Source organism: Schistocerca gregaria, chromosome 3 (assembly GCF_023897955.1).
Source record: "Schistocerca gregaria isolate iqSchGreg1 chromosome 3, iqSchGreg1.2, whole genome shotgun sequence".
Taxonomy (NCBI): Eukaryota; Metazoa; Arthropoda; class Insecta; order Orthoptera; family Acrididae; genus Schistocerca; species Schistocerca gregaria.
This window is the reverse complement of record NC_064922.1, coordinates 420,006,195-420,028,772: the sequence shown is the minus strand read 5'-3', so window position 1 is coordinate 420,028,772 and position 22,578 is coordinate 420,006,195. Positions and strand designations below refer to the sequence as shown.

The window sequence follows — 22,578 nt, the reverse complement described above, 5'->3', positions numbered from 1 at the left end:
TCCCACGGCACGCTGGCAGAAGAGTTGGCAACAATGACAGGGAGCTAACGTAGGAGTCAGCAACAATACGGAAGCCTCTGTCTATCGCGCTCACATCTTGTCTTCACCAGTCATTTTTTTGCCGACTCGCTGTCCATGTTGTGGCATATTTCGAGGTTGATTTTTAATTACACTCGTGTATGCGTTGTCCGGTTAATGTTTTAATTTTTCGATGTATATACGTTTTTGATTAGAGGGAAAAAAACTTGAAGATAATTGAGCCACAGAAGCAGATAACAGTAACAAAAGTGGGAGCGAAACGAATCCAAATGTAAGCCGTGTGAAAGCAGTTCTCGAACATCCCGTAAGTACCAATAGAATTATTTAAACCTTGGATTTACATTCAAATGACCTGAAAACTGTCCGTTACCAGAATGCAGAGAAAAACTAATAATTGAATCCATGATTCCTAGTAAACTGAAAAGATATTTGAATAACAAAAATGGTCACTTATATGGGGGGAAAAAACAACTATTTTAGGCGATTGATTTCACCAGCAGCAAGGCAAGCCACAGCTAAGGTACGAAGAGCAACAACTACTTCTGTAAAAGCGCAAGTGGTCAGTTAAAAAAAAGCTCCCGAAACAGCAGCGAAAAAACGCAACCCAGTATTCTTGCTTTTCAGTGCGACCACGACTCATCTAGAGTATGCTATAAAACATATTTCTCTTCATATGTCTGGATATTCCAATAACTTAGAAACGAATGTACAGTTACGTGGACTACTTTTCCCGAGGTCCGATCAGCCGCGAAATTAAAGTAACAGTGAAAATGCTATGAAACTTTGCGCAGATGTGTTGTGCAGTGTCTCTAGTACGCCCACTGATGGCGCCACATCGCGCTTATCAATTTTGAGCGCGCAGTGAGCTCCTAAATATGCCTAGAACAGTTGTGTCTACCGCCCAGTGCGAAATTTGTGCTGTCATTCGATTTCTTCGTGCTGATGGCTGTAATGTAGCCGAGATTCATCGACTAATGAGTAAAGTGTACGATGAAACTTTCAAGAATGCCACCGAGGTGCGACAATATCGCATGAACTTCGAAGTAGGACTTCACAGACAGACGTCCATTACGGAGACGGCCAGGAAGAGAGGCGAGTGTCAAGCGATGATCTTGTTCTGTAAGTGGATCAGGCGATTGAAGAAAATCGTCGGTTCACAATTTTTGTGTTGAGTTATACGTTTCCCGAAATTTCACGATCAGCTCTCTGCACCATTGTGAGAGAGAGAGTTCAGGACTGCGAAGTCTGACCGGGATGGGTTTACAAGATGCTGTCCGACTATCGCAAAACATAGCGAACGGAAACTGACTTAAAGTTTCTCCAGCGCTACCACGACAAAGGACAAGATTTTTTTCAACAAAACTTACACAGGGAACGAGCCATTGGTCCATCTCGAAAACGAGGAAGTAGAAGAGCAATTCCAAACGGTGAACGCAGTCTCATTTCCCTAGTAAACCAAAGAAGTACAAACGAACGACGAACGCTCTCCATAAGAAAGTGTATGGCTACTGTGCTCTGGGACCGAAAAGGAGTTTTATTGGTGGAATGCATGGAACATGACACAACCCTCACTGTACCCTCATACAGAGTGACACTTTAAATATCTATGTGTTGGTTGTAATTAAAGGGCAGCTACTCACAGAGGTCCAGTGTGCGCTGTAATTACCGTATAGAAGATAAACTTAACAGATAAGCTAACGCATTAATGCGGAACCGATTTACGCTGAAAAAAATATTAGTTCCAATTTTGGCCACCAGGTGAAAATCTCGCGCTGTGAATGCAAGAAAGACGTATGGAAATGTTTCCGTATGTAACGATTAGAGGTGGGTCGTCGGAATGAAACTCGAAACAAGTGACAAAGACATAATGTAGATTTTATTATTAACTGCCACTTAAGCAGGTTGCTCAATATGAGCACCAGAGACGTCAACGCGATGCTATATCTGTAAAACGACGTGATCAACAGCTGCTCGCAGCAGAACATGTGCGTGGTAAACGTGTTCTTCTACATATCCCCAGAACCAAACGTCACATGAAACACCTCTGGAGATAACACAGTCAAAGAAAGTTGCATAGAACAGATCTTTTACTGAGCGAGATCCATGAGACGTTGCCACATCTTGCATGAAAACAGAGTTTTCCACACAGATACACTCTTTGAAAGCAGGAATAACATACTGTACAAGAAGGTATTCATAATGTACAGTCGGTTGGTGTGGCCGAGCGGTTCTAGGCGCTTCAGTCTGGAACGGCACGACCGCTACGGACGCAGGTTCGAATCGTGCCTCGGACATGGACGTGTGTGATGTCCTTAGATTAGTTAGGTTTAAGGAGTTCTAAGTTCTAGGGGACTGATGATCTCAGATGTTAAGTCCCATAGTGCTGAGTGGCATTTGAACCATTTGACAATGCACAGACGTCATGATACATCTGACAGGCCGTCTGGGCATATTCTCTTCAAAAAAGAATGGAGTGAGATTAAAGGCGAATGCAATGGCTCTTCACGCACAACACATGGTTTAACAGAACCCCAAATTCGGCAGTTCTGCGTATTCACTGCAACCTGCAGTGTAAAACGCGCCTCACCGCTCTGTAGAATAATGTCCGACCACATGTTGTAAAATGTGATCCGTGCCGGAAACTGAAGAGCAAATTCAGGATGTTGCTGCGGAATGTGAGCTTCCAGTTTCTGCACTGTCTGGATCTTGTATAGTTACCAATGTAAAATATACGGAAAGACTTTCTGTACTCTTGACCATGGGATGGACAATTCCCACGGTACTGCACGAACATTAGCAATAGCTGGGACACTTTCTGCATGACGACTTACAGCAACAGCAACCTCGTCAAAAAATTCCACCGGAATAGGAAGTTTTCCTCTTCCATGTGCCACACTCAGCTCACCAGTGTTTTCAAATTTCAGTATCATGTTCTTTAAATCATTTAATGACATCGGGCCTCTCTCCTCAAATGTTTCAGTCGGCGATACTCTCTCAGTGCAGCACTGTAATTGCTGCTGTTCACATAAAATAGTTTCGCTGACAGCGCATGGCCTCTTTTTGCAATGTCCATAATGTTCACTCACATTATGGATTGTCAGATGGCAGTGTGGATGACATACCATCATACAAACGCAGCGCCAGATCTGCACCCATTGGCTAAAATTGGAACTAATTTTTTTCTAGCGTAAATCGGTTCGCATTAATGCATTAGCATGTCTGCCTCGCTGCCATATGTTAGTTACAGGGCAGACTGGACCTCCGCGAGTATCTGCCCTTTAATTATAACCACAAGGTAGAAAGGGCAATTTAGAACAAGCGAAGATAAATGTGTCATCAGGCATTGACCTTCTTTATGACAATGCTCAGCCGCACTCTGCAGCTGCAAAAAAAAGATATTCTTGCAGCGTTTACAGTGGGAAGTGTTTGATCACCCGTCATACTGCCCGGGCTTGGCTCCATCACATTTTCACCTCTTCGCCCACAAGAGACGCTGGCCAGGGCGACAGCGTTTTGGAACAGGTAACGAACAGAGCAGAGAATTGGCTGAAAGCACAGACAGCTGAACTACACGTAAAGTATTAAAAAGTTGGTACCATTGAGGACAAATGTCTTAAGTCGGAGCATTAACGCATTAGAGATGTAACTGGGAGGTGTAGCTGAGTTTTGCAAACAAAACTATCCTTATTTCCTCCCCACTTTCCACTTCCCCACCAATCGGACCTTGAAAACACTATCTCTCGTAGAATAGATTCTAACCTCTTTAATCCCGACGAAGAAAATCGGACCCACAGTGAGTTTTGTAGCTGTCTGTCGAGCGACCACTGGCGATTGTTGACAGTATCACTGAGATTGCAGCCTACAGTGCAAGCTCCCCCTATGTTTACATGGGGCTCCCGAAATCAGATTACGTAAACAGATTTCAAAATACCGTTTCTAACTGTCCACATAAACACTTCGCAATCGATTCTGGAAATCCGATTGTAGCTGCCGGTCTTCCTCTTCGACAATCGATTTTTGTTCCCATGAAATGTGGCTGGATTGTCAGGTTTTCAAAATATTCGAGTTATGTGGATGGGTGACTTATTGTGCGCTGAAGGAAATGCAGAATGAGCATGAAACTGGGTAACCCTAAGCCTGGTTTACATGACGACACTAGGTTGCAGGCAACTGCGCTACCGGTCACTGCGCATGCGCGCCACGCGTTTGCGCAACTAGTTGCTGAAACTAAGAACTTTCGGCTTGTTCCAACTTCGGCGACACTAGTTGCATGAGTTTTGAGGTTATGTGTGTTCGTAGAGTTTAGACAAACTGAAACATGAAATGGGGAACGGAGAATACTGTTCGCTTTTTGGAAATATATGCTTTGCATAGGTGTTTGTGGGAGTTCAGTGATGCTGGAAATAAGCAATATATTGCTACCGCTGAGACCATCATGTGCGACCATAACATAGATGGTTTGACAATATCTGAGCTGCAGGCCAAAATTTATTGAGTTAGGAGCACATATACAACTAAATTAAGAAAAATACAAGCAAGTGTAATTCTAGCTTTGGCAATGCTCTCGTCTACAAGACTAAAATCCCATTGTTCGAGTAGGCCAACTCTTTGTTAAGGAATATTGTTGACAGGAGGGAAGGCTACACAAATTCAAGAAGCTGCATTCTTTAATCAATATTCATCTGTTTAAAACGTTACTGCAGTGCTCCCCATTCACATATGTTAGAATTTTGAAATATTGCCATTGTACAGATCTATCTTCAAGAGAGTAATTTTCAAACCATTCTCTTCTTAATGCGGCCTGCTTCGAACAATTATTGTTGCTAATGTTAATAATTAACCCGTTAATGTTGATAATTATTGGCTGAGTGTTCTCGATTGTAACGCGTGCAATGTGTTATGTAATTTCAATTCTGGCGACAGTACTTCATGCATTACAGATTCTTTATTCCTTATCACATAATTAACTCTATTTAGAAGAAACATGAATAGTCCTGGTGACATTCGAAGATAATTAAAAGAACTACTTGGATCTTCTGTTCTGAAATATTTCAGCAAGGATGCTGATCAACAGAGCTGACGTCTTTTCTTCCTCCAGACACGAATCGAAACACGTTTCTTATTTTTTTCTTATGCAGCGATTCCACGCAACAAGCTTTGACTCCACCACAACTCGTACGACGTGCAGCTGCCAAACTCTCATTTCAGACACGACTGAGGGACCCACAAAACGATGAAACTGCAGTGTATACTGGTGTCGCCGTGTCTACAGTCATATGTGAAATCACTTGCGTGCAGTTCATTCCACGCAACGAGTGGCGCAATCCAATGTCTTCGTGTAAACTAGGCTTAATACAGAGGGTACAAAAAAATGTATCCACTGTTTAAAAGTCCATAACTTGCACACTAATTGACGGAGTTGTCTCATTTTTGTTGGAAGTGTAGCTTAAAGATATCACTGTAGGTGTTCGAAATGGTCACCATTAACATCCACACACAAACGATGCTGCCGAACTGCAGCACGAACTGCTGACTGCAACGTGTTCAGTTGGATATTTGCACATGAATGTACGATGGATTCTCCAAGTTCATCCAATGTGCATGTCTTTTGTCGATAAACGACATCCTTTAGTTTTCCACACAGGTCAAAGTCCAGAGGAGTTAGGTCTGGGGAATGTGGTGGATGCTCCACACCACCTCTTATGGCCTACCCATCTTCCTGGTAGATTTTCGTCGAGATACGCCCTAACACGAATTTGGTAGTGGGCTGGGGCACCATCTTGTTGAAAGTAAACTTTTCTGTCTCCATACAAGTCTCGGATGACTGGTAAAATACCACTTCAAAACTGACTTCCTTTATCGAATGTAAGTCTTGCGCCAGCCATGTTTACTCGAGTAATTAGGTGCAACTAAGAACAAAATACTGACTATCTGGCGACTGCCATCTGACAAAACAAAACAACGCAATACAATGCTTGTGTGGCGATTGCCGGAACTACAAACTCTTACACAACCAAAGATGAGACAACTCTGTCAAACAGTTTGCCAGTTATGGACTTTTAAACAGAGGATACATTTTTTTTGGACCCCTCTGTATTTAAGTGAAGAGATTGTGTTGACTAAATCATAAATTGGAACAGCTGTTTTCCAAACGCCATATTTGACTGGGCTGGCAAATCCGCTTCAGAGCTTAATATGCAAACACAACACAGTCTCCTAAATTCCGTTTTCGTCTTTCGGAAATATTAGATATTGACTCTAATTAGTCCTCTGTGGGATTATAAAGTTGACCTTTTAATCAAATACACAATACACTATATTGCCAGGAACACGCATTTTTAGAGGCTATTTATTCAGCGATGTTAGATAACGAAGATCAAAGAGAAAACATAAACTACCATACATATATCACATCAAAGAGTAAAATATGATTGTTCCCAACACCCCCACAAGTTCTCAAGATGTCAGTTCGTGAACTCTGAAAGTCCCACAGGTTGACAGCACCACATATATTTTCCTTTAGGCAGTGCCTTTGTCAAAAAATCAGCTTGCAGCTTATCGGTACTTACAGGTTTCACATTGACTTTTCCTTTTTAATTAAATCACGAATGTAGTGGTGCCTCACGTTAATGTGTTTTGTTCGAGCGTGATGCACACCATTGTGATTCAGTGCAATGGCACCTCTATTATCACAGCATACACTTACTGGTTTTTCACTATGTGTAACACACAATTTACGAAGCAATCCTTGAAGGTTACCGCTTCTTGCGCTGCTGCTGATAGAGCCATATACTCAGCTTCCGTAGTTGATAGAGCGACGGTTTGTTGTCGTTTTGAAGTCCAGGAAACTGGTGTCCCAGCTAACTTGAAGATATAGCCGATCGTTGATAGCCGCTGATGGAGGTCTGATGCATAATCAGCGTCACAGAAAGCTTCAATTTCAGTTGTTCCACTTTTTCGGTAAATTAGTCCATTGACTGTGCCTTTATTGTATCGCATAATTCGTTTGACCGCTTCCCAGTGGATTTTCCGATAATTAGAATTGAATCTGCTTAGAACCCACACAGCATATGCAGTGTCCGGTCTTGTACTTTGAGCTAAAGACAATAGTGATCCTACGGCTTTCTGATAAGGAATGCGATGTAACACAAGGTTTTCGTCATCCGTCAATTTATTTTCACATTTTTGCAGCTTTGAACCAGGTTCAAATGGATATGCAACCGGATTACAATGTTCCATACCAAATTTCTTGAGTATGTTTGCTGCATATTTGCTTTGGTAAATACTAATCGTCCCTTGTTTCCTGTTTCGTTTTATTCTCATGCCAAGACACCAACTAAGTTCATCAAGATCTCTCATCTTAAACTGATTTATTAATCCTTTCTTCGATTCTTTCTTCCACTTATTATTTCTATTAGAGCAAATGATCAAGTCGTCTACATAAACAGCTATAATGAGTATATTTTGTTTCTCAATTCTGAAGCAAATGCAAGAATCCTATTCTGACTTCTTTAGATTTATTTTATCTAATGTCACATCTAATTTCATATTCCAAACGCGTGACGCCTGTTTTAGACCATAAATTGCCTTCTTCAGCTTGCAAACCTTCATCTCCTACCCTTTCTTCACGTAGCCTTCAGGTTAACGAATGTGAACTTCTTCATCGAGATCACCATATAGGAACGCAGTTTGAACATCCATATGTTCAATGTCAAGGTCAAATTCAGCTGATAAAGCTAACAGGACGCTAAGTGAAGAATGACGAAAAACAGGCGAGAACGTTTCCTCATAGTCTATTCCTGGTATTTGGAAATAACCTTTCGCTACAAAACGAGCCTTATAATGTGCAATTTCACCATTTGACGTTTCTTTCACCTTGAACACCTATTTCTAACTAATTACCTTCCTGCCTGGTGGTCAATCAGTCAAAATCCATGTTTCATTTTCAAGTAAAGATTTATATTCATTATCTAAGGCTTCCTTCCATTTTTCACAGTCATCACAATTCATTGCTTCTTACGAATTTGGTTCAGAAATACAAGCGCCCGGGGTACTCCGGTGTGAAGGGCAAAGCGATCGAGCTGTGACGCGAGGATTGAATGGGACCGCAGGTGGTGCTGGGACACTCACGGCAGCTGTGGGGCCTGGCTGTGCACCCGGACGACGAGCTGTTTGCGACGGGCGGCCACGACAAGCTGGTGGCGCTGTGGCGGCGCCACAAGCTGCTGTGGTCGGTGCAGGTGGCGTACGAGGTGGTGTCGCTGTGCTTCCATCCATTCGGCGTGGCGCTGGCTGCGGGCAGCAGCGAAGGCTACCTCGTTGTGCTCAACGCCGACAACGGTGCGCCCGTCGCCAGCGTGCGAGTCTGTGGCAGCCCGCTCAACTGCGTCGGCTACAACCCAGGTGAGCGCCTGTGGCCTTCCGCGTTTCATAGCTGCTGCTTACGCGTGGACCAGGCGTGCCTCGTAGTTAGTGTCTCTGGAGATATATTACAACACATTCTTCGATTAATGTACTACATACGGTACCGCAATTTAAATTAGACAGGAAGAATTTCAAATATTTTCTACCTGGATTTAAAATAATGAAATTTCTTAGGTCGATATCGGGTGATACACTACTGGCCATTAAGGCTGCTACACCACGAAGATGACGTGCTACAGACGCGAAATTTAAGTGCCAGGAAGGATATGTTGTGATATGCAAATGATTAGCTTTTCAGAGCATTCATACAAGGTTGGCGCCAGTGGATACACCTACAACGTGCTGACATGAGGAAAGTTTCCAATCAATTTCTCATACACAAACAGCAGTTGACCGGCGTTGCCTGGTGAAACGTTATTGTGATGCCTCGTGTAAAGAGGAGAAATGAGTACCATCACGTTTCCGACTTTCATAAATGTCGGGTTGCAGCCTATCACGATTGCAGTTTATCGTATCGCGACATTGCTGCTCGCGTTGGTCGAGATCCAATGACTGTTAGCAGAATATGGAATCGGTGGGTTCAGGAGGGTAATACGGAACGCCGTGCTGGATCCCAATGGCTTCGTGTCACTAGCAGTGGAGATGACGGGCATCTCATCCACATGGCTGTAACGGATCGTGGAGGCACGTCTCGATCCCTGAGTCAACAGATAGGGACCCTTGCAAGACATATACCATCTGCACCAACAGTTCGACGACGTTTGCAGCAGCATGGACTGTCAGCTCGGAGACCATGGCTGTGGTTACCCTTGACGCTGCATCACATACAGGAGCGCTTGCGATGGTGTACTCAACGATGAACCTGGGTGCACGAATGGCAAAACGTCATTTTTTCAGATATATCCAGGTTCTGTTTACAGCATCATGATGGTCGCATCCACGTTTGGTGACATCGCAGTGATTGCACATTGGAAGCGTGCATTCGTCATCCCCGTAATGCTGTATCACCTGGCGTGATGGTATGGGCTGCAATTGGTTACACGTCTCGGTCACCTCTCGTTCGCATTCACAGCACTTTGAACAGTGGACGTTACATTTCAGATGTGTTACAACCCGTGGCTCTACCCTTCATTCGATCCCTGCAAAACCCTACATTTCAGCAGGATAATGCACGACCGCATGTTGCAGGTCCCTTACGGGCCTTTCTCGATACAAAAATGTTCGACGGCTGCCCTGGCCAGCACATTCTCCAGATCTCTCACCAATTGAAAACGTCTGGTCAATGGTGGCCGAACAACTGGCTCGTCACAATACGCTACAATCTTGACGAACTGTGGTATCGTGTTGAAGCTGCTTGGGCAGCTGTACCTGTACACTCCATCCAAACTCTGTTTGACTCAATGCCCAGGTGTATCAAGGCCGTTATTACGGCCGGAGGTGGCTGTTCTCGGTACAGATTTCTCAGGATTTATGCACCCAAATTGCGTGAAAATGCAATCACATGTCAGTTCTAATATAATATATTCGTCCAATGAATACCCGTTTATCATCTGTATTTCTTCTTGGTGTAGCAATTTTAATTGCCAGTAATGTATTTTTCGAACAGATAATAACCATCTTAAGGCTACTCTCTTGAAATGCCGGTTCCTCATTGAGTGAAATTTGATTCTGTCATACAGGATCGTGTGATCTATTTGGAAGACACTATATTATTCACAGATGTTTGGACTGCATGTAGTGTATATAGTGCAGTTAGTAATTATCTGAATTTGCAGAATTTCGTGAATAGCTTCCCTGATGACGTTGTTGCAATAGGTGAAGACTTCAATGTGTCTGTTACAGAATCAAAACTGGTGCCAGAGACAAGGACTACTGTGATGTTATTCAGTAATCAGTTTATTCACCATTGACCACTTACAGCGGAATAGGTCTGAACATTAAATTTACAATTAACAATAACTTTACAGTAAAGTTTTTACAATTTAATTCCACTTCTCTTAAGGATATTCTTACTTACTAATGTCAATGATTATTTCAAAATATTCTGTTATCTTTTAAAATGGGTGTTTGAGCAACCAGTGCTAAATATTACGTTTGAAAATATTACTGGTCAGTGACCGAGCAGATGCTGGAAGTTTATTGAAGAGTTTTACTTGTCCTCAAATTATGTTGAGCACATGCTAAGAGAACCATGTTGTGGGGGTAACGCCTCAGACCTCCTAGCAACAAACAGACCTGAACTTTTCGAGTCAGTTAACGTAGAAAAGGGCTTCAGTGACCACAGGATCGTGCTAACATCTATGACTGCAGGTGTTACAAGAATTATAAGAAAGGTAGGGAAATATATTTGTTTAGCATGAGTGACAAGATACAAATCGAAGAGTATCAGAGTAGCTAACATCAAATATTTAGTGCTTAGGACGTAAATGATGGGCACTAATGGGTAAAATAGAGAGGCACCTTTCAACACGCCCCAGAAAAATGTTTTGACCTAGGTCTTAAAGTATAGGAAGGTTTCAGCATGGTTTAATAAACTTGTCAGAATGTTGCTTCATAAACAAAGAAAGCTTCATCTCAGATTTGAGAGAAGTCAAACCTTGCTGTCAAACAAAAGCCGGACGAAGTGAAAACGAGCATAAGGAGAACATTGAGAGGAACGTTCGGTGTCTGAAGGTAAAATTTTGCCTATCAATCTGAATATAAACCCTAAGAATTTCCAGTCTTAGAAATCAGTTAGCAGACAGAAATCATTTATTCAGTCACTCAGAGACCACACTGGCACCGATATGAAGAATGACAGAGAGAAGGTCAAAATACTGCATCTGGTCTTGCGAAAATATTTCAGTATGGATGATCATAATACAGTCCCTCTCTTTCAGTCATCGCATGAGTGCTGAAATGGCAGATATTGACGTAAGTGACTGCAGAATAGAAAAGCAAATACAGTGACTTAGTAGTGGAAAGGAATGTGGACAAGATGAGATACTGTAATTCCTAAGTCAGTGGAGGACTGAAGCATAGCGCCTTCCTAGCGACAGGGAAAATGCACAGTTCATTCCCGTTTTCAAAGAATGCTGTAGAACAAAAGCACATAACTGTAGATCTATATCGCTGACATCAATTTGTTCTAGAATTATGGAACATATTTACTCTCACATGATATTTTCGAAGAACAAAAATCTCGTCGATAAAAGTCAACATGGACTCCACAAACAAAGATCTTTCGAAACTCAGCTCGCTCTGTTCCTCCATGAGATCCAGTGTGCCATAGACAATGGCACTCAGGTTAATGCCATGGTCATTGACCACAAGGAGCCATGTGATACAGTTCTGCACTGTCCTTTAATGAATCCAAGTGTCATGCCAGATTTGTGACTGGATTCAACACTTCCTTGCACAGAGAATTCAAAAGTCACTCTTAATGGAGCAAAACTGACAGATGTAAAGATAATTTCAATCGTACCCAGAGGAAACGTGATACAGACGTCACTGTTTACAATATATATAAACTATCCACCTGCCCCAGCTTTACATGGGTAGCACAAAGTATCTATGGCTGGATGACTTGTTTGGCATAGTGATAATTTTGTTTACAGGCCACTGTATGATTAAAATTAAAAGAATAATGTTAGGTAACTGAATATCATCACTCTCATTTAACTTATACAATTTAAGTTGTGTGTGCCAAGAAAGTTCTCTGGAGGCACAAATGTTAGCTGTTTCATACTTAACTGGCATTTGTGGTGACATCTTGTGGCAAATGTGGGTGCTGTGAGCTACCACACCAGCAGGCCTACTCAATTGCAATATCAGTTTTGTGTGAGCTACATTTTGTCTATGACCGTTCCTTGCATTTCCCTTCACTCTCCATAAACATTAACTCTGTATCAAAAAATCTGTCCTTATGAGCTTAATATCTGATACCTCCTGCGTCACAGGTCTTTTAGGAGTCAGTAGTGGCTTGCACTGGCCTCCAAGTAGCAGTAGCTCACACCGAGCTGGCCCTACAGTTGGGTGGCCTTAAACCTACCTCCTGTGCCCAGAATCTTATCTTCTAAATCAGTCTTTCCATTAATGAATACCATATCAAAATCCCAACAGTAGTTCCTAAAATAAGCCTTCTCATGCAGACAGAAGAACGTGATAGGAGTCTTTAATTTATATTTTGTGTGGATGATTCCAGTGAGTTCTGCTATACGGCAATGGCATCATTTTCACAGCCAGTTGCATGAAATAAGTATAGATTTTATACACAAACTTTCCTCAGAAATCAGTCTACCACACACCACCATTCACAAATGGAACAGGGAATGTGGGATCAGATAGTGGTAGCAGAAGTACTGTCTGCCACACACCATCAGGTAGCTAGCAGGGTACAGTTGTAGATGTAGATAAAAAAAGTGCAAGATTAAGAGAAAAATAGAAATATACCCAACATTTTGTTACAAAATTAACATGTCAAGCCAAGTAGTCATTGTGGTGATCTAAAATCAGATTCCATGCCTGATCATTTTGATGTCATTGATGAACAGCGTGATTTAACAAAATATTTGATCAGGTGAACATCCACAACTGAGGACCATGTTTATAGAAGAAAAAACCACTGCAGTGGATTCTTATTCTGTAAAAAGAGCAAGTTAAATTTTACAAGTTTGCTATATGTGGAATGCATATTGACTTCTACAGAGAAGATTTTCAATCTCCAAAAAGATCATAATATGCAAACATAAAACATATTTATAATTCTACAATAGAGTGGTGTGAGAAATATAGACCTGTAACTGCACATATTTCTGCAGTCATATTGGTATCCTACCCAAGATTGACTCTGCAGAGTGATTTTAAATGATTTTATAAATTACAGTCTTTCACAGTGAAACTACTTCAGGAGATGAGATTCACATTTTCAGCTTTTTTCATACACCATTCCAGTGCCATTATGGTAACTAAGTGGCTGTATATATGATTTTGACCATTTTAGTGACTATGTCAGGTCAAATTTTTTTATGTTCTTCATCAGATCAACAAGCAAAATTTTGCCTGTGAATTCTCTGAGCACTTCTTTCATTGCTGTCCTGACATCCATTTTGACATTGTTCAGTTTCTGTTTGTCAACAAAGCTTTTATCTTCATTTAAATCTTTAACAAAGCTCCATCAGTTTTTCTAAAAACTTCCTAACATCGCTCTCAATTCAAGGAAAGTCTTTTGCACACCTCTGGCCATTGCTCGGCACACATATTTCCCAAGTATACTGTATAATATTCAAGAATTTTGTCTATTGATGCTCCATATTGCATTCCTTGGAGATGAGTATTTGATGTTGACTGCTCACATAATTTGGAACATGTTTCCTGTCACACTACTGAAGAAGAAATATCTTATTACCTTACTTAACATCCCTTCTTAAGCCACTGATACTATCTCAACATCTCTTTAAGTCATTAATGCAATAACCACCTTATGGTCTCTAAATAAATGTTATGTAAATCACAGTCTGGTAAAAGTTTTTCAATTTGACACCACTTTGGTGGCTTGCATGTCAGTTTCATGGTCTATTTTTGGCCATTACTTTGTTATACATCGTCATCCCCATATACTATGGAGCCCGATCATATAATTCCAATTTGTGTGTGGGAAACATAAAATTATTTTTATTTCTTGTGCAGTATGTGTGATTAAAATGATTTTCCTCAAATAATTTTTGCCAGATGTGTAGGAAGATAATAATTTCATAAATTTATATGGAGGGTACAGTTAGGATTTGCAGTTATCGAAATAATGGGTGAAAAGATTCTGTTTTCTGTACAGTACACATGTATCTGATATATTTTTTTTTTTTTTTTTTTTTTGAAATTTCAGTATACGAAAAACTTCCACAGAAAATTGTACCATACCTAATGACTGATTTAAAATAACTATGGTATGCTATTTTTCGTGTACTCATGTTGGTAGAATTTGCAAGTATCTGTGTTGCAAATGGAAAACTGCATAGTTTATTTCATAAGGAGTCAATATGTGTGTTCCAGTTCAAGTTCTTGTCCACATTTAGAGCTAGGAATTTGACAGTGTCAGCTTCTTCCATAAGTTTATTATTTCATTGTTTTTTAAGCTCTGCACATTTTGGGTGTTTGGTTTGGAAATGTAACATATAGGTTTTTACAATGTTCAGTTTCAACCCATTTAACTGGAAAGAATTTTCTAGGGTATCGAGTGTGCTCACAATAATGTTTGGATTTTTTTTTTTTTTTTGCATCACCATTTTCAATTAAAACAAAAGTATCATCTGCAAACAGAACTGATGAGGAACTGATATTTGTGGATGTCATTTACATAGAGTAGAAACAAGATTGACCCCAAAATGGAACCATGAGGCACACCTTGTTATACAGTACTTCACTTTGAAAAATAATTCACCACATTTGAAGTGATAGTTACCCTGTGTTTTCTGTTCTGCAGGTACAATGTAAGCCATTTGAGAGTATTACCCTTAATCCCATATTTATCTAATTTGTAGATAAGCAGGGCATGGTTTACAGAGTTGAAGGTTTTACTAAGATCACAGAAAATACCAGCAACTTTACTCCTCTGATCTTGTTAGTTATTTACTGCATCCATGGTGTTTTTCCTGGTTGGAATCCAAATTGATTATTGATTATTTATAATAATATCATTTTTACGATAAAATTTTGTACCTGGTTTGCAGCTAATTTCTCAAACACTTTCGATAAGATTGGAAGAATAGAAATAAGATGATACTTTCCCATCACTTCCCTCAATCATTTCTTGAACAGGGGTCTGACTTCAGCACACTTCAACACATCAGGAAAGCATCCCTGTTCAAAAGATTGATTAATTATTTTAGTTAGTGGAGGTAAAATTACATAGTAAACTGCTTTAATCACTTTAGTCAGTATCCCATCCCACCTAACAGAGTTTTTATTTTTTAATGATATTATAATATTTTCCACATGCTTTATTGAGACTTTTTTTAAATCTTTGAGATACTCAGCTCCTTGCTGGAGTGCAAAGGGGTTTACTTAACTATGACACTGTAATATTTCAACATCTGACTTTGCCACATTTACGAAGAATTCATTTAAACACTCAGATATTTGAGCTGGGTTTACAATAAGGCCATCATTTACTTTAATCCTAGATATTTCATTTCTATTAATTCTAACGCCTAACTCTGATTTGACAACAGACCACACTGCCTTTGTTATATTTTTATGTTGTGAAATGAACTTATTGTTTGCCATTTGTTTGGCTGTTTTTACAACTTTTTTAAGGTAGCTTTATAACATCTAACTTATTCAGCAAAATACCTGTTTTTATTATATTTCAGCTCATTATGCCTAGCACTAGAAATTTTTATACTCAGAGTTATCCACTTAACTTTACCTGTGATTTTGTTACATGTGGTTCCAAGTGGAAAAGCTTCATTAAACACCCCACGAAAACTGCTTAAAAATTTGTCAAAGTTACTACTTCTTGAAATGCAGCTGTCATAAGACCATTCAACCTCTCTTAACTCATTTCTAAATACAGTTAAATTTTTCCCAATGAAGTTCCTTTTCATGGAGCTTCTGTTACATTGAATTTCATTGTTAATTTTTGGTAGTTGAATGAGTAATGCAGAGTGGTCAGAGATTCCTAGATCTAAGCAAAATTTATGGACATCTTCAAATACATAGCTGGTTAGGATATTATCAATTCAGCTGGCTGACTGTGCATTTACTCTAGTGGCTTGCTTAAAGTTTACTTTGAAGCCAAAACTTTTTACTATGTCAGTGAATTTGGACACATCATTGAACTCACCTAGAATATTAATGTTGAAGTCAGCAGCTATTAAAACCTTTTTTCCTTTTTCTTTGTTTAGATTTTAAAGGAGGCACTGGAATTTGGCCCAAAAAGCTTCAATTGCAGCTTTCTCTGGTACTCTGTAAATAGAAACTACTATGATATTTAGGCCCCTTACCTCGATACAGCAGCTCTCAAATATACTATCATCATTCAAATGTTTAAAATCATTTCTTATTACATATTTTATATCAGAATGAGTAAGTATGCTAGAGCCTCCACGTGATTTCTCACGTCTACAAAAGATGTTTGCTGCTTCAAAATTTTCAATTTTGTTAAGAATTTTAATATTATCACAAGTAAGCCAATGTTCATTGAGGTAAATAACTTTGATCTTTTTACAGTCTGAAAGAATAATTTGAAATTTGTCCATTTTATGACATTTGTTTTTAAAGTCATCACTTACACCATTTTTATTCCAGTGCATTATATAGAAACATTCTTTCTTATGTATGGTTTCAAGCAGTATATTCTTTCTTGGGTACCATTTTGGTCTTGCCATTTTAGTTACTGGACATTGTTTCTCATCCCCATCATTCCTTGTGCTTCCCTCATTATTCAGAATTCTACAAGTATCAGCGAACATTTTACTAAGAATGTTTGATCCTAATCTGTTTAAATGAAGACCATCTTTACCCAGGCTTTTATTGCTTAAGAACTTATTTGGATTCACTACACAACTCATGATTCCATTTTTTCTCTTTTGTGCAGTAAAGATCTTTTTGGCTAAAGGTGATTACCCCAAAAAATTATACCATATGACATGATGGAGTGAAAATAGCCAAATTAAACTGCTTTGATAGCATTTATACCACCAAATGGGGTAATTACACACAGGGCATAAGTTGCTACACTTGAGCTTTTATGAAGATCTAGAATATGCTATGGCCAGATTAACTTGTCATGAATTATAATGCCCAGAAACTTTTGAAATGTCACACTATAATATATTTTGACTGTCACAGTATAATTTAATTGCTTCATTTTCTTGCAGTGATGCATGAAATTGAATATGTTGTGATTTCTCAATATTTAATTTTAATCCCTTAGACTTAAACCAGTCAATGTCAGACATCTACAAGTACAGCATTACATTTATTTATTAGTTCTCTGATTCATTGACTTTCAAGCATAATAGTAGTGTCATCAGCAAAAAAATGTAAATTTGCTCTCGGTGTCTGTACAGAATGGGAGATCATAGACAAAGATAAGAAACAGTAAAGGCCCCAAAATGGATCCTTATGGCACTCCACACTTTAATGTGCTCCAGTCAGATGAGGCAGGACATCCATCAAAACCATTTAGTACCACCTTCTGCTTCCTATTGTGTAGATATGATTCAATCCATCTACCAGTACTAACATTCAAACCATAAAAATTGGCCTTCCTTAAGAGCATGTAGTGGTCAACACAGTCAAACGTCTTTTACAAGTCACAGAAAATTCCAATGAAAGAAATTTTGTGTGTGAGAGAGAAAATAGCCTTCTCTGTAGACCTTCATTTTTGTTGGGGATGTTGTGAATTGTGAGATTCTCTACAATTCTTTTTTTACATTACTTTCTCTAATATTTTTGAGAAGCAAGTTAACAGAGATATTGGATGATAGTTGGTTAAATTAGTTTTTCACCATTCTTAAAAAGTGGTTTCACAACAGCATTCTTTAATCTCTCTGGGACAATATCTTGCTACAAATATTCATTAGAAATGTTGCACAGAGGTTGCTTTACAAATTTCAATAAAATTTTGTCAATGTCTGTGGAATTTTATTTTTTAAGGATTTGACTATATTTCTGATTTCGCTAGTAGTGACTGGAGCCATACAAATTGGGTCATACATGTTGTGGTCAGCTCTCTGTAATAAATTCATAGTCATATTTAATGAACCCTTACCACCAATATGATCTGCTGCTCTTAAAAAATGATTGTTAAATATTTTAGAAATTGCTACAGGATTATGTACCACCTCATCATCATGGCTTTTTTTGCAGACTCTCTCTTTATGACATTCCAAATGGATTTTAATTTTTTTAGTGTTATCAGTTCAGGTATAATATATAAGCCTTTGGATTTGTCTATCACAATTTTTAAAACTTTATACACTCCTGGAAATTGAAATAAGAACACCGTGAATTCATTGTCCCAGGAAGGGGAAACTTTATTGACACATTCCTGGGGTCAGATACATCACATGATCACACTGACAGAACCACAGACACATAGACACAGGCAACAGAGCATGCACAATGTCGGCACTAGTACAGTGGATATCCACCTTTCGCAGCAATGCCGGCTGCTATCCTCCCATGGAGACGATCGTAGAGATGCTGGATGTAGTCCTGTGGAACGGCTTGCCATGCCATTTCCACCTGGCACCTCAGTTGGACCAGCGTTCATGCTGAACGTGCAGACCGCATGAGACGACGCTTCATCCAGTCCCGAACATGCTCAATGGAGGACAGATCCGGAGATCTTGCTGGCCAGGGTAGTTGACTTACACCTTCAAGAGCACGTTGGGTGGCACGGGATACATGCGGACGTGCATTGTCCTGTTGGAACAGCAAATTCCCTTGCCGGTCTAGGAATGGTAGAACGATGGGTTCGATGACGGTTTGGATGTACCGTGCACTATTCAGTGTCCCCTCGACGATCACCAGAGGTGTACGGCCAGTGTAGGAGATCGCTCCCCACACCATGATGCCGGGTGTTGGCCCTGTGTGCCTCAGTCTTATGCAGTCCTGATTGTGGCGCTCACCTGCACGGCGCCAAACACACATACGACCATCATTGGCACCAAGGCAGAAGCGACTCTCATCGCTGAAGACGACACGTCTCCATTCGTCCCTCCATTCACGCCTGTTGCGACACCACTGGAGGCGGGCTACACGATGTTGGGGAATGAGCGGAAGACAGCCTAACGGTGTGCGGGACCGTAGCCCAGCTTCATGGAGACGGTTGCGAATGGTCCTCGCCGATACCCCAGGAGCAACAGTGTCCCTAATTTGCTGGGAAGTGGCGGTGCGATCCCCTACGGCACTGCGTAGGATCCTACAGTCTTGGCATGCATCCATGCGTCCCTGCGGTCCGGTCCCAGGTCGACGGGCACGTGCACCTTCCGCCGACCACTGGTGACAACATCGATGTACTGTGGAGACCTCACGCCCCACGTGTTGAGCAATTCGGCGGAACGTCCACCCGGCCTCCCGCATGCCCACTATACGCCCTCGCTCAAAGTCCGTCAACTGCGCATACGGTTCACGTCCACGCTGTCACGGCATGCTACCAGTGTTAAAGACTGCGATGGAGCCACGGCAAACTGGCTGACACTGACGGCGGCGGTGCACAAATGCTGCGCAGCTAGCGCCATTCGACGGCCAACACCACAGTTCCTGGTGTGTCCACTGTGCCGTGCGTGTGGTCATTGCTTGTACAGCCCTCTCGCAGTGTTTGGAGCAAGTATGGTGGGTCTGACACACCGGTGTCAATGTGTTCTGTTTTCCATTTCCAGGAGTGTAGTTCAGTTTATAATACCTTTTAAGGGGATTATTTGACAATCTTAAAGAGTCATATAATTCTCTCTTGATCCTGCAGGAAATTTTAATTCCTTCTGTAAATAATGGTTTACAAGAAGAAACCTCAGTGTTCTTCCTGACAGTTCTTTTTGGAAAAGACATTTCAAACAGGGAGATAAATTCACTTACAAAAATGTTAACTTTATTATTTACATCACTTATCCTATAAACTGGGTCCCAAAGTATTTGTGATAGATGGTAATTGAAGTTGGAAAGAGTTTCAGTGTTTATACGTCTAAAGAACTGGTAGGTGTGGGAGACTTTGCTGTACAAACTGATGGTATTAACCTCAAGTAGTTGGCCATCATGATTCATGATCAGAAAGGCTGTTTATGACTCAGCTTTATACTTGCATTGTTGATTCTTATCTTGTCAATGACAATACTGTCTATCAAACTTTTGCAATTTTCTGTAACTCTAGTAGGGAAGTTAAACACAGCAGCCAAGTTGTAAGAATTCAGTAAATGTACAAGTCAGTCATACTGTTACTATCACTTATAAAGTTGACATCTAAGTTCCCAGCAACTATTAAATTTTTGGATTTGGATAAAAGTTTTCCCAAAAACATTTCTAGCTTATTCAGAAAAATACAAAATTTCCTTGTTGGAGCTCTGTAAACTTTAAGCACTGTAACTGACAGGTTCTTTGCAGTTATTTCGATACAACAGACTTAAAAATGTTGATCTGCAGACTATGTGTTTAAACCTAAAGGTTTATAAATAATTTTGTTGTCAACATGAATTTCAGCATCACATTTCTCTCTGCTTGTTCTACAATAATAAGTAGCTAAATTGTACCCCCCAAGTTGCAGCCCTCCAGTTCCATTTGTCATATGATGCTCAGTAAGGCATAAACATGTGCATGATTAATAAAATTCATATCACCTAAATTTACATATAGCAAGTCAGTTTATTTTTGAGACCTCTGACATTTTGATGAAAAATAATTAGGTTGTTAGATCTACCTTTACTGTCGTGTTGAGAGTTCCTTTGTATGTTCACACCATATCTCACTTTTTTCACTTAGAATTGCATTTTCCCTACTGTGACCTATGTCACTGCCAGCAGTTTATCCACTCGATGATATCTCTGTGGTTGTGAGGGTTCCAGCCATAAAAAAATCACTACTTCCCTTTGGCACTCATATTACTCTAGTTGAGGCTCATGGTGCAGTTTTTTCACTTTCGTATACAGCAGCAGAAACACTTCCAAGATCTTTAGGTTCTTCGGATGAAGCATCAGATGACATTGATGTTTCTGTGGTTGAGGTATGTGATGAATTTAATAATAATAATAGTGATAATAATGATAATAATAATAATAATTATTATTATTATTATTACTATTGTTATTATTATTATTATATTGTTGTTGTTGTTAGCCCATGAAAAAGGCTTTACCTTGTGTAGAGGAAGCAAGCTATTATCTCTAAATTTAGCAATGATAGCTGAGATTCACATATTTGGGTGTTGCCTGCATTCTTATTTTTTTCCTTGATAGACTGGCATGGAGTATCTTGTACAGCACAAGAGGTGATGTTTCTAACAGAGCAGGTTTAAAGAGTTTTTAGTACTTCAGTTCAGTTCCACAGTTTTATTATAATGGATGCAATGTTTTTGCATAGTTTGAACTTCCCAGTGCTGTTTAGGTGTAGCCCACGGTTAGGGTAGTCACCTCTTTGCAAAAATGGATTGACATCAATTACCTTCACATTAGCAAACCTTGATGATGTATTCATTACATATCTGTTAAAATTATTCGCTGTGTGGGTGATTTGTGGTACATCATAACAGTAAGGAATTGTAGACACTAATAAGTTTGTGTGATAAAGTTTTGAGATCACCTTTACTAAATCATGGAAAAAGTTGATTTTATTATGACTGTGATTTACTCCTGCAAAAATAATAACTGCAATGTCATGTTTCAAATCTCTAGTTAGTTCAAATGCTCCTCCCACTACATTCCCAAGGCAGGCATTTGGTTTACACTCCTCTAAGAAGTTTATTAATTTCAGTACTTCCTGTCAAATTTACCAATATTGAGAGTAGCATAAGATAACTTGAGAATTAACAACTCTGAATAAGACGTGACACACTTTTTGTAATTAAATTTACATTTATGGCTAAAGTTCAGTAAATCATGAGTGACTTGATGACTTACATCACTTGTGAAGTTGACAGAATTTTAGTTGAGGTGCTTTGGCATGCATACATTTCCAAAACTAATAGCCTAACAAGTTATACATTTCCTCACATGACAATTCTACTGGTTCTACTAAAGAAGTGAGTATTCACAGATGAAAAATCTCAGGTTTACCATAAAAACAAGAGATTTTTGATGCTTTGAATATGATGCACAGAATGACTGGAAATGCTGATGAAGTTGCCTTGGCCTCGTCATAAAGTGTAAAAAATACCATGAGTGGGAACCCAGACTGGGGGTGTAGGACCAGCACAGTCAGTATTATGGGATGCTATTTTAGCTGCAGATGCCAGTTGAGCAGGAGTTGCGAGTCTTCAAATTGATGTTGATCATTTTTGCTGGCTGTTCAATCTGCTGTTCCTGCTGCTTTTTCTGTAATACCAGTTCTTGCTGTACAATATCTAGTTATTGCTGATTTTCTTGCTTCTACTGTTGTAAAATTTTTACCTACAGTGGATCAATAATGATGCAAACATTAAGTACA

The 22,578-nt window shown here is 39.8% G+C and overlaps 1 protein-coding gene across 1 annotated transcript in view; it reads left to right on the top strand.

Annotated features, from left to right (window-relative positions):
• Positions 1 to 22,578, top strand: part of LOC126354637 (echinoderm microtubule-associated protein-like CG42247) — a 287,858-nt gene that overhangs the window by 225,617 nt on the left and 39,663 nt on the right. Inside the window, exon 12 of the mRNA XM_050004406.1 lies at positions 8,151 to 8,442. Coding sequence (XP_049860363.1) covers positions 8,151 to 8,442 — 292 coding nt within the window. The remainder of the gene's footprint in view (positions 1 to 8,150; positions 8,443 to 22,578) is intronic.